Here is a 12,460-nt window from a genome sequence, read left to right on the forward strand (position 1 = left end):
TGTATCAAGTTCTTTGTAATTGTAATCTTTCTTACTTTGGACAAACTGGATGTTCCATAGAAAAAAGAATTCAAGGACATCAGTCATCAATTCAACACAAAAAAACCTGAGAAATCTGGATTAGCTCAGCATGGATTAGAAACAAACCACAATATCCTTTGGTCCAAGACTCTCCTCCTACACAGATGTTGCTTCAAATTTGAACGTTTATTTAAAGAAAGTGTAGAGGCCTTACTTCAACGTCCTAACTTGAATCGTAATGACTGTATATCTATATCAAAAATTTGGGAAAGTTTAATCAGGATAACACATTAATTTTTTTATTTTTTTATTATTTTTTTTATCAGTATAATGTTATTTAAGATCATTTTATGAATTTCTGAATTAATATCTTTAATTATGTTTTTTAAAAAATGTTTACTCTTCTAATACTTAGCGATATAACATCACACAGCGCGTTCTATATATGAATGATCAATTGTTTGTATTCCACTTTGTTTTTTAAAACTATTCCAATGTAGCCACTGAAGATGGTCTGTAATATTCAGATCGAAATATTTGGCAAATTAACATTATTCTTGTGCTAACGTGTATATATTTCTAATCATTATGTCACAAGTATCGTTAAAAAATCAATAAGATTCTTAATAGTAATTCTAAATTAAAACTTTATAAAACAATTATAAGACCTGTACAACATATGGATACAAAACATGGCCATTAACACAAAATGATATAGATAGATTGAGAATCTTTGAAATGAAAATACTAAGGAAGATATATGGACCAATAAAAGAAGAAAATGGGATATGAGAATTAGAACAAAACTTGAACAACTACCTAATGGTGAAGATATAGCAAGATATATAAAGTCAAAGAATAGTGTGGTTGGGGCATATAGAAAGAATGGAAAAAGATAAGAGGAATTAAAAAAATATTTGAATGGAAACCATTAGGACAAAGGAAGAAAGGTAGACCAAGAAAAACATGGATTGACAATGTACAAAAAGATCTCACAACTCTAAAAGTTAAGAATTGGAAGAATATTGCACAGAAAAGAAAAGAATGGCTAAAAATTGTTTTGCAAGCTAAAACTCATAAAGAGTTGTAAAGCTAGAAGAAAAAGAAGAATTATATATAATGATAAATATATATTATAAAAAGTTAAAATTTATCAAAACTTACGCACACAAACACTTACAGACCATACATGGACATTTGCAGTTGAGAGAAATGTAAACAAACATAAAGATGCAGTATTAAGTCATAACTGCATAAAATAAAATTTCTATAATGATTCATTCATTAGTGTATAGGCTAGGTTACCACGAAGCAATCATATCGATTGCACTAAGTTACCATAAAGCAATCATATTGCTGCTTCTTCATTATCAATTCATGAATCGTTACACCTGTGAATAAATATGAATTTCTTTTTCACATTATCTTTTCATTTTTGATGTCTAGTGTTAGTAATACATATAACAGCTACAGTGTTTTGTATCATAAGACAATATTGATGTAGGTATTGAGAGACTTATGATTCATCTTGTAAACAGACAACGTAAACTTACGGTATCGATAAATACAGTACAGTACTGTAAATGTATTTTCAGTTCCTTGTGATTTTCTTTAATAACATTTTATTTTCTCCACCTTACTTTATTGTAAGAATATAGCATATATACATACCATATAAAATGTGTTAATCGACTGTTTGTTATCGGTAAGGCTTCCGGTCAATAGTAGGCTATTTAGTAGTTAAGTTTTTGGGGAGTCAAAAGTTATACATGGATTTTCAAACAACGCATGAGGTCGGAACCTCTAACCCCCATGTTGTTCAAGGATCAACTGTATTTATTATTCTCTAATGACACAAACATTTCTTCCTCTCCTAAGGAAGAAGTGGAGCTTCTTCCTTAGGAGAGGAAGAAATGGAGATTGTTCCATCTCTTTCTGTGTGACCAGAAGCACAAATGAATTTCATTATCCAACTCCATGTTCTAAAATTTGTCAACATAATTTTACTTGATGCCTTCCCAAACCCAATCAAGAAGTATTTGTGTTGAATGCTATGGCTACAACTTCCATTGCTTGTTTAGCATGGTCCAAATACAGTATTTCCTGTGTTTATCATTTAGCAGAATCTCACCTGTTTTAAGCTTTCTTCATCTCAGTAACACCAATTATGTCCATGTGGTACTTCTCTATTTTGTCTGTAAGTTTGACTTCTTTTTCATTGATAATGATGTGGAAAAAACTTGAGTGTCCTACACAAAATCCTAATCTCAACACAAAAGAACTTTGGGATGAAACAAAAACACTGGGTGAAGATAAGCCCAGTGCGTTTTGTATAATACCAATAGCTTTCACTACAGCAAACTTAGAAACAAGAATAGTGTGTTTTCTTTAGGTAAGCCCAGAAGAGAGTGGGGGGGGGGGTATGTGCTTTTAAGATGGATGAAGTTTAAATTTCAATGAATACTGTGATCTCCAAGAACCTACAATTCTTATATTCCCAGTATTTCACAATTTATAATTCTCAGTATACAAAAATTTGAACCTTGGTTAAGTAATTAATATAAAATTTATATAAATAAAAACCTTCTCTCTTCTTTCCATTGCATGAGCACCATCTTGAGCCTTACTTGTTTGAGTATCTTCTTCAGTATCACTAAAACTGTCTTCTGCAAAGACAAAAAATACCAAATAAGAGATAGCTGAACTTTCATCTTGTATATATGTTTCAATATCACAAAAATTTTTCATTTCACTAAAAATTGTGTTTTCTGGAATTCCCACGGTATACTATAACATAAAATCCACTATTTCTGGGGTATTCTTGCAAAAAACACCAAATGTAGCTATTATCTATTTTCTTGAAAGAGAAATGCAATATGAGATTTTGAGTAATATAATATAAAAGAAAGGTAGTTTTTGTCTATTAATGGCAGCAGTGGTGATTGTATGGGTGTGTGTGTGTGGGGGGGGATATAACATATGGTCCTTCTTTTTGTCTAAAGAAGTAGCCTTTCCCCATCTTTTTACCCTGGAGGAACCCTTGAAATAATTACAAGTCTGAGGGAACTCTTGAATAAAAATTATAATATCTTCATTTTTATTTATTTATTTATATATTATATATATACAATCAGTTGTGGAACAACAGTTGAGAAACCCTGCTCTAAAAGGCAAAGTACAGGCACACAATATTTTGAAAATAAAATGAATATGTCTTGACAATTGGGAAAGATTCTCTAATTATTCATCCTTGCCAGGTAGTTAAGTGAATCGTTTTCTTTCTTTTTTTTTTTTTTGCTGTTGTTATTGTCAATGGACTGCGGGTTAAAATCCCACTGATGCAAAGATATCTGTGAAACTATTTAGGTGGGAGATGATTTTTGTAATTTTCTTTACTAGAAGTCTGAAGTAACATGATAAACACATGCCTAGAAGCAGGTTCTAATCTAACCTCTTGCATTACAGCTGGTAAACCAGGTTTATTTGATGCTTATCAAGGAATGACAGGGTCAAACTGAGATGAGTTTCTATTGACTAAGGAATCATGGAAATGTCTTTTCATTACAGGAATATTATTTGTTAATGTATGGGATCAGTTTATGGGACAGAATTAGTTGAGAGAGAGAGATTAGATCTTAAGTCAATATGCCATTAATTAAGGACCTATAGGGATACAGTAGATGCCAACAGCAGTACAGTCCATCTCTCTTGCTGTAGCTGTGATTCTAATATTACTAGGTTGCTTATCAGGTTGAAGAAAGAGCTCTGGTACTATTGGGGAGAGTAGCTTGTAGTGTGTAGAACAGGATAATATATGATAAAATTTTAAACAATAGATGTCTGAAAAAAAAGTGCACTGTTTGTAGACAGAGTGAAGACTGAGATTAAAAGTATATATGAAGGTTAATTATTAAGTAAAGTATTAACACTGAAGTGGAAAAGTGATAGTTGTAGCATTTTTAAACAGTTACTGAAGTCAGGAGGCTACATATGGCAAATTCTTAGAAACAATGTGTGAAGAATGGAACGAGAAGGGTTAATTCTTTTTTTTTTTGAATGATACTGTATGTGAGGAACAACCACCCTTTCAATTATCGAGTAAAAATAATCATCATGGAGAGTGCCCAAGTGCGAATGACAGAAATGAAAGTTTTGTGAAAATGTTAACATAAAGAAGAAGACTAAACAGTATGCTTGGCACAAATACTGTCAAAATAATAAAATGACATATTTTAGCTACTGACAGAGAATGATGAAATTTTAACTTGCATCTGCTAAAACTTATTAGCGCATCTGATGTTACATGATTCTACAAGTGACAATTACATACCAACACCAATTGTGGATCAATAAGTTCCTTCACTTGTTTTTGGTACTTGAAGTCATTATGTATACTTCTGAAAAAGAAATTTAGATGTAGAGCCAAATCTAGTGATTAAGAATGCCAATAGGATTCTTTCAGGAAGGCTTTCACAGCATACTTACACTCAAGCACATTCAGAAAATAAATTCACAGCACATGTTCCTTTTGGAACTATCATGCTTTTATGTTTTCCTAAATGTGATACTGTGCTGATGGCATTTTTATCAGAAATTAATATATGAGGGTGGTCTGAAAAGTTCTCGGCCTAACAATGAAAAAACATTTATAATTTCAAATTTTTTATTTTTTTTTCAATATAATCTCTCTTAAGACTAATACATTTATTAAAGCGATGCTCCAGTGCCATTATCCTGTCCCTGCAGTGGTTCTCAGTAAGATCTGCAAAATACCCCTCTAGAGCTGCAATCACCTCTTAATTCGAAGAAAAACGCTGACCAGCAAGAAAGAGCTTTAGTTTTGGGAAGAAATATAAGTCAGAGGGGCCAAATCAAGGGAATAGGGTGGATGTTCCAACAATTCATAGGGTAGATCCCTTAATTTTCCCATTGCCAAAACACCTTTGTGAGCATAATAAAATTAGTTTAATCCTTTGTGAGCAGGTGCATTGTCCTAATTAAAGATGATTTTTTTCTTCTGCAAACCAGGTCTTTTCTCATGAATTTTTTAGTCTAGTCTGGTTAAAAGATTGGAATAATATTCCCTGGTTATTGCTTTACCGTTTTCAAGATAATTAATAAACAAAATGCCTTTAGCATCCCAAAACACCGATGCCATGACCTTTCCTGCTGATGGAACTAACTTTCTTTGTCACTGAACAACCAGCTTCTGTCCATTGTTTTGACTATTGTTTGGATTCTGGTGTGTAATAGTGAATCCAAGTCTCATCCATAGTAATAAATCGATGCACAAAATCAGTTTTATTCTTGTTTAAAAGTTCCAAGCACTGCTCAGAGATTTTCATGCGAGTGCGTTTTTGATCTGCTGTGAGCAAGCGCGGCACCCATCTTGAGGAAAGCTTTTTCATTTGCAATTCTTCATGCAAGAAATTAAAAGGAACCATGAGAACCGAAAATTTTAATGTGATATACAGTGGAGTTGACAGAGACCAAAGAGCACAAGCAGGAGTCATGATTTGGATTTATAAGTCTCTTTCAAAACAGTTAAAACATTATAAATTATGGAATGAAAGTTTATGAGAAAAACTGCAAAGTATACTCTATTTGATCACAAGAGAAACAAAGAAATTATGAAAGAATTAAACCAAGAATCAGTAATAGAAAAAATTAAAAAACAAATATAAATGGATGGAACACGTTCAAAGAATGAAAATAGAAAGATTACCAAAACAAGCCTTAAAGTACAAGCCATTAGGGAAAAGAGAACCAGGATGTCCTCTTAAAAGATTCAACGATGACTTCAAAGGCCGGAACAGGCCACGCTAGGCCTAAATCCTTGATATGCATTATGATGATGAATTCTTCATGCAAAATATATCCTACACGTTATTTTGAAATGCCTATAGTCTCAGCAATTTCACGCACTCTGACTGGTTGGTCATTCAATACCATATCATGCACTTGATCAATGATTTCTGGTGTTGTTGCACTTTTTGGACGTTCTTCATGTGGATCATCTTCAAGGTTGCATGGCCAAGTTTAAACTCGGTAGCCCATTTCTTAATTGTCGAAAATGAAGGAGAAGAGTGCACATAAACTTTTATTAACTTCGAATGAATTTCTTCTGTTGTTAAAACTTCTTTTACAAAGAATTTCATAACCACATGATACTCAATTTTATCCATTTTCAAGGGATACAGACAACACTTTTGCTTCAGACAGCTGTATAAAACAAACTACTTGATAGAATGACTTGCAATTTCATATGGATGCTTAGGACAGATGCACTAACTTAGAAAAAAAAATCATGTTGATAGTGTTGCTATCATGGTCGAGGCCAAGAACTTTTCGGATCACCCTTACATTTCTTAAGCATCTCCATGAAATCAATGACCCATCACAGGAAATCCACTCTAACAATTGCTCACACGATATTTTTCACTACTCCTTTCAAGCAAAAAAATCTAGTCCTAACACCATGGCCCCCACAAGGGTAGGGCTGACAGGGCTCTAGCCTGGGGGGCCCCGTTTTGTTGGGTCGGCCAGTTAAGTGAGACTAACAAAAGACAAAAAGAAACTTTATAAAATAAGAATGAATATGTGCTGAGAAGGACTACTAGATTTTGCAATTGTTTCCAACCCATTATCCATCTTTTCAGATTTATGGTTACACTTCTGAACTTCCCATTTGAAAGGATTTACTTTAGTTTTCGTTTTTCATTCGCCTGTCTCGCTTTCTATGCACGCCGTCGTTTCAATGCCGACACTGTCCCGATGGTTACCAGCACACTACCCTACCGATGCGTATGCTACGGATGCTGAGAGAATTTTATTTTATTCATAAAAGAGAAAGCTTTATTTGATAGTTTTAGTTGGCTAAGTTGATCTCAAGAAACTGAAAATTTTCTACAAAGTTCTTTATTTGAGAAGAATTCGTCTTATTTGAATTAAAATTTTGCTAGTTAGTAAGTAAAAGAAAATATAAAGCTTTTTTGTTATGATTTTTTTTGTATGAAACAAACTTGATTTTTTTTCCAGATCATACAAATTTGAGATATTAAAAATATTTAAATATATTGCTCTCAAGCAAGCAAAGACGTTCTAGTTAAAATAAATAAAATCCCAATGTCTGATTCAAAGTACAAACATAAGTCCGGAGCTCAGAAGAGGAAACAAATCCAAGAGAGAGAATCAAAAGCATCACAAGGTCGTCAATTCATAACCAAAGTTTTAAAATCTGAAAATGAAAAGGACATAGTTCCCAGTACTGATCATAGTGAAGGTGGTGATAATGTTTGTGACACTGAAATCCAAACAGAATATCAGTGTCAAATCGAAACTCATAAAGCAGTCAAAAGTCAAGCAACTGTTACATGTGAACCTCTTGCAACGGAAGAAAAGGCCGCAAGTGAAAAACCTGCAGGAGGAGTGACTATGGAAGAATATAATACAGTTGATGCTTCAGTTGTAGGCCCTGTTGAAAAATCGGATATAAAATATGATGACCCTAGTATTTGGCTTAGAGTAATCTCAAATAACATGCGGCAAGAAACAGAACGAACTATCAGCTTTCAAGAATTCCAAAAGATTTATAAGGAATTGCCAAGAGATCTTAATGGTATGAAATTTCAAGATTTTTTGCTCTATACGAAAACAAAAGATGAAAGAACAAGAGAACGTTTTCCAAAAGAATGGTTAACATTGTGTGTATCAAAAGAAAATCTTTATTGTCTACCATGTCGTATTTTTTGCGACTCTAATAACAAAAACTTAAGCAGTTTAGCTCAAGAAGGATTTTTGCCTAGAAATAAGCATTGGAAAAGGTTGTATGGTATGTTGCCTCTTCACGAAAATAGTGCCGAACACAGAAAACAATATCTGGCTTGGAAATCCCTTTTGCAGTCATTGAAAGGACATGGAATCGATAAAGACTTACAACTACATATTCAATATGAAACAAATAAGTGGAGAGCACTTCTGCAATGGATTGTAGATGTAACGTTATTTTTATCATCCAGAGGTTTAGCATTTCAAGGAGAGAACACGAAGATTGGAGATGTTCATAAGAACATCTGAACTACATTGGACATTGGAACATTGGAACTACAAGGGGGGTGATTATGAAGAGCTCAGGAGACAGCTTGCAGGTGTAGCATGGAATGAGGAGTTAGCTGGAAAAGAGATCAATGCAGCTTGGGGGATTTTCAAAAAATATTTAGTGGATGCAATGTCTAAATGTATACCACGGGTGAGAAGGTTAAATAAGTTAGGTGTGAGATGGATGGATGAATAAAGAGATTAAGCATGCAATACAGAGAAAAAGGGCATTGTGGAGGCAGCATAAGAGAAGTGGAAGTAACCAATTTCATGAGTTCTACAAAGACCAGGCAAGGAGAGTGACTTGGTTGGTGAGAGTAGCTAAAGAGAGGTATGAACAGCAGTTAGCTAATGAAGCTAAAAAGAATCCTAGGGAGTTCTTTCGATATGTAGCCAGCAAAAGAAAGAATGATTATGGAAGGATGACATTGATTGGAGGAAATGGTATAAAGACAGCTGTTGCAGAATGTGTGGTGGAGATACTTAATGAGCAGTTCATAAAGATCTTTCAATCTTGTGAATGTGACTTCATGGAGAGATTAAGAGCAGTTGATGATGGAGAAGAGAGACTGACTGTAAGTGAGCAAGAGGTGTTTGGGGAGTTGAGTAAACTAGATGTAAATAAGGCTGTGGGACTTGATAATATCACCGCGTATTCTGAAGGAATGTGCCAGAGAGTTGACACCTGCCTTGACATATTTTTTTAATACGAGTCTTGCACTTGGTCAAGTCCCTAAAGAGTGGAAGGAGGGCAAGATTGTGCCACTTCATAAAGGAGGTGATCGAACTCAAGCATCAAACTATAGGCCTATCTGTGTGTCAGGTGTTGTGGTTAAGTTGTTGGAGAAGCTTGTGAGAACTAGGATCCAGAGTTGGATTGACAACAATGGTATAATCTTTGATGGACAGCATGGATTTGCTAAAGGAAGGTCGTGTTTTAGTAATTTACTTACTTATTACAATAAAGTGACTGCTTCCTTGGACAGAGGAGAAGGATACCCAGTAATATACTTGGATTTTGCAAAAGCTTTTGATAGAGTACCTCATGATAAGTTGACAGTCAAACTAGAGCAGATGGGGTTGGATATTAGATTAGTGCATTGGATTGGAGACTGGCTATCTGATAGGTATCAACAAGTTGTGTATGGGGGTGCAATATCCAGGAAAAGGAAAGTCACTAGTGGAGTGCCTCAGGGATTTGTTTTAGGGCCATTACTATTTAACTTTGTATATTAATGATATTGGCGAAGATTTGGATGGAGATATTCAGTTGTTTGCAGATGATGCAAAGTTGGGATGAACCATGTGAAGATGTTGTGGCCTTGCAAGAAGACTTGAATAAATTGAGTGATTGGGCAAGCAAATGGGGATGTAAGTTCAATGTTGCAAAATGTAAGGTTTTAAAATTTGGAAAACAAAGATGGGATGCAGAATTTATGCTTGGTGAGAATATATTGTTGGAAGTAGAGGAAATAAGAGATATGGGAGTGATAGTGGATAAGGATCTAAAATTTAGGGGACACATCGCCAAAATTGTGAAGACAACACAAAGACTTCTGGGAATGATGAGGAGGACACTGACGTGTAGAAGTAGGGAGATTCTTGTTCCATTGTATAAGGCTTTGATTAGGCCACATATGGACTATTGTGCCCAGATTTGGTCACCTGGTTTTCAGAAGGATGAAGAGATGTTGGAAAGGGTCCAAAGGCGACTGACTAAGGTAGTCTCTGACCTCTGGAATGTCGAGTATGAGGAAAGATTGAAAAGATGTAATTTGCAGAGTCTAGTGGAGAGAAGGAAGAGGGGAGATATGATAGAGACCTACAAGTTGGTAAGGGGTTGTTATAGGATCAATGGTGGAGAAGTTCTACAGAGAATAGTGGGAGATCAGGGGAGAACCAGAGGTCATACCTGGAAACTGTATAAAGAGGGTGTGAGTAGGGGAGTGAGAGGCAGGTTTTTTTCGTGCAGAGTTGTGAATGATTGGAATGCCTTGCCTGAGAGTGTGGTGTCTGCAGGGAGTTTGAATGTGTTTAAGACCCGGTATGATGAGATGTGTGTGAGATAAAAGGACCTCCTAGATGAGTCTTTGACTCCATGAGGTCTTGTTTAATAATAATAATAATAATAATAATAATAATAACGGGAATTTCTTAGGTATATTAGATATAGCCAAGAATGACTTAATCCCCTAGCAATTTTGAGCATCGAAAATGATTTGGCTAAGCTTTTGTGTTATCATTTGAACTAATTGATCCTAAACCCTGTAGATCAATGTGTTGTCCTTAACCTGAGCGACAGGTAGAGGGTCTGCCAAAAATCCTGGCCTGGGGGCCTGCTTCAGGATGTGGGGGGGCCCTGCCTAACACTATTACTAACCACACTCATAATTTCTGATGGTGACCTCCAGTTCTTTCCCTTTCTGCCATGTACTAAAAAGTCTTCAATGTCAATTCTGTACAACCACTTTAGCAGCATACATTTTGATCATATTCCCTCTTTTCTCTTATCAACTACTCTTTGAAGCCCACAGTTTAGTTCTGTCAAGCAATGCACAGCTTGTAATCTCTTCATCTCAATATGCATGATCTTACTCCTGTGCATATTAAATGGCAGAAGTTACCCTTTGCCCATATTGCCAGTAATCCTGCAGAATCTCTACATTAGCTTCATTGATTATTGTTCTTCCTAGCTTTGCATCATTGACAAACAACTGAACATTTCCCCTTAAAATCATTTCCTATCTCACTGAAGTACAAATTAAACAGCAACAAACTAAGTACCCTAGTAACCTCTCATTCCACCACATTTTGATATCTGTCCATTAGCCACCCTCTTATGCAAATCACCAGATTCATATCCATCCTTATTTTCTCCAATTTATGCAACAGAGTTCCATGTGGTATCTCGTCAAATGCCTTTACAAATTTACAAAGTCCAACAACATCAAGAAGCCATTTCCTTTATCCAACACAATTGTAACTTTTTGATAAAAATTAAGCAAATTACTAAGGCATGGTCTACCCTACACAAAACCATGTTGTCCTCTATAAAGTATCATATTCCCGTCCACCCAGTCCTGAATTCTGTCTTAAAAATTTCTCTAGTACCTTAAACTACCACCCCTAAGATACTGATGGGACTATAATTAGCTATTTCTGTCATAAAGCCTCCTTTATGCAGTGCAACTATTTTGATTTCTTTCTATTCCTGTGCAAACAAATTAGTTATTGCTAATACCTGCTTTCAGAAACACCCATGATGGACCTATACTTGGATATCTAACACTGATAGGGTGTGTGTGGAGTGACTGCTCTTCAGGGAGTTGAGGCCTCCAGAAAAGCAAACAACACTGAGAATCAGAGTGACCATACGGCATCTGTGGATGTCCAGTGAACATATAGATAGATTCCATTCCCAAGGTACCTTCCCAGAACTGAGACCTAAATTAAACAGCTTGGTAAGAAGAATTGCCAATTCCTTTGTGCATTATTATAATATATGGGGCTGATATGCCATCTAATTCCATGGCTATATTTGCAGTAAGGGTCTGCAACACTGTAAACACTTTGAATTCAACTACTTAAATTTTCAAGTCAACTTCATATCTGGCACAGCAATATCTCCACCTGGATTGACTCTTGCAAAATGATCACTTAGGAACTCAAATACAGGGCAAGTCAAAATGATGTGAGCAATTTTTGCCTATTTTTACAAAGTAATGATTAGTGATTAGGAAAATGCAACATGCAGTAAACGAAAAAGAAACTCACAGGAGTTTCAGATTACATACGTGCAAGAATGAATTTTGAAAGCTACCATTAGGATATTCAACCATTATAGAAAAAGACATGATGGGAACTGGGGCTTCCTACTGCGAATTCCATTTGTAAATGGCACAACAAATTTTAAGAGACTGGCTGCATCTGTAAAGGGAAGTGTCCCAGCCGACTGCATGTGAGTGACAAACAGTTGATCATGTTCAACAGTCATTTCTTCAAAGTCTGATGAAGTCGACATGACAGTATGGCAAATTCTGCGAAAATGTCCTAATCTCTGTACCAAAGGAAATTTTTTTCCCCTTTGGTATGGAAAAAAATGTTTCCATACCAAAGAAAGACTTATTGGTATGGAAACATTTATTCTCCATTCCAATTTAAATTCTATCATTAGCATCAATTTCTTGACATATACTCTCAAGGTGCATACAGGATCTTATGACAAGAAAAGTTACATCATTACTAACTTCCTATCAACAATTCTCTTTAAGTGATCATACCACTTAAAGAGAATTGTTGAAGAGATTAGCTCTGCTAACACATTCCTAGATGTTAACAATGT

At 35.2% G+C, this 12,460-nt stretch overlaps 1 protein-coding gene across 1 annotated transcript in view; it reads right to left on the minus strand.

Moving 5' to 3' along the window:
- Mical (Molecule interacting with CasL) overlaps window positions 1-12,460 on the minus strand; it is a 538,428-nt gene that overhangs the window by 78,892 nt on the left and 447,076 nt on the right. The window contains exon 23 of the mRNA XM_090406620.1: window positions 2,605-2,687. Coding sequence (XP_090262746.1) covers window positions 2,605-2,687 — 83 coding nt within the window. The remainder of the gene's footprint in view (window positions 1-2,604; window positions 2,688-12,460) is intronic.

This window comes from Typopeltis vanoorti, chromosome 16, assembly GCF_054136105.1.
Source record: "Typopeltis vanoorti isolate ZY-2024b chromosome 16, IOZ_Tvanoo_1.0, whole genome shotgun sequence".
NCBI lineage: Eukaryota > Metazoa > Arthropoda > Arachnida > Uropygi > Thelyphonidae > Typopeltis > Typopeltis vanoorti.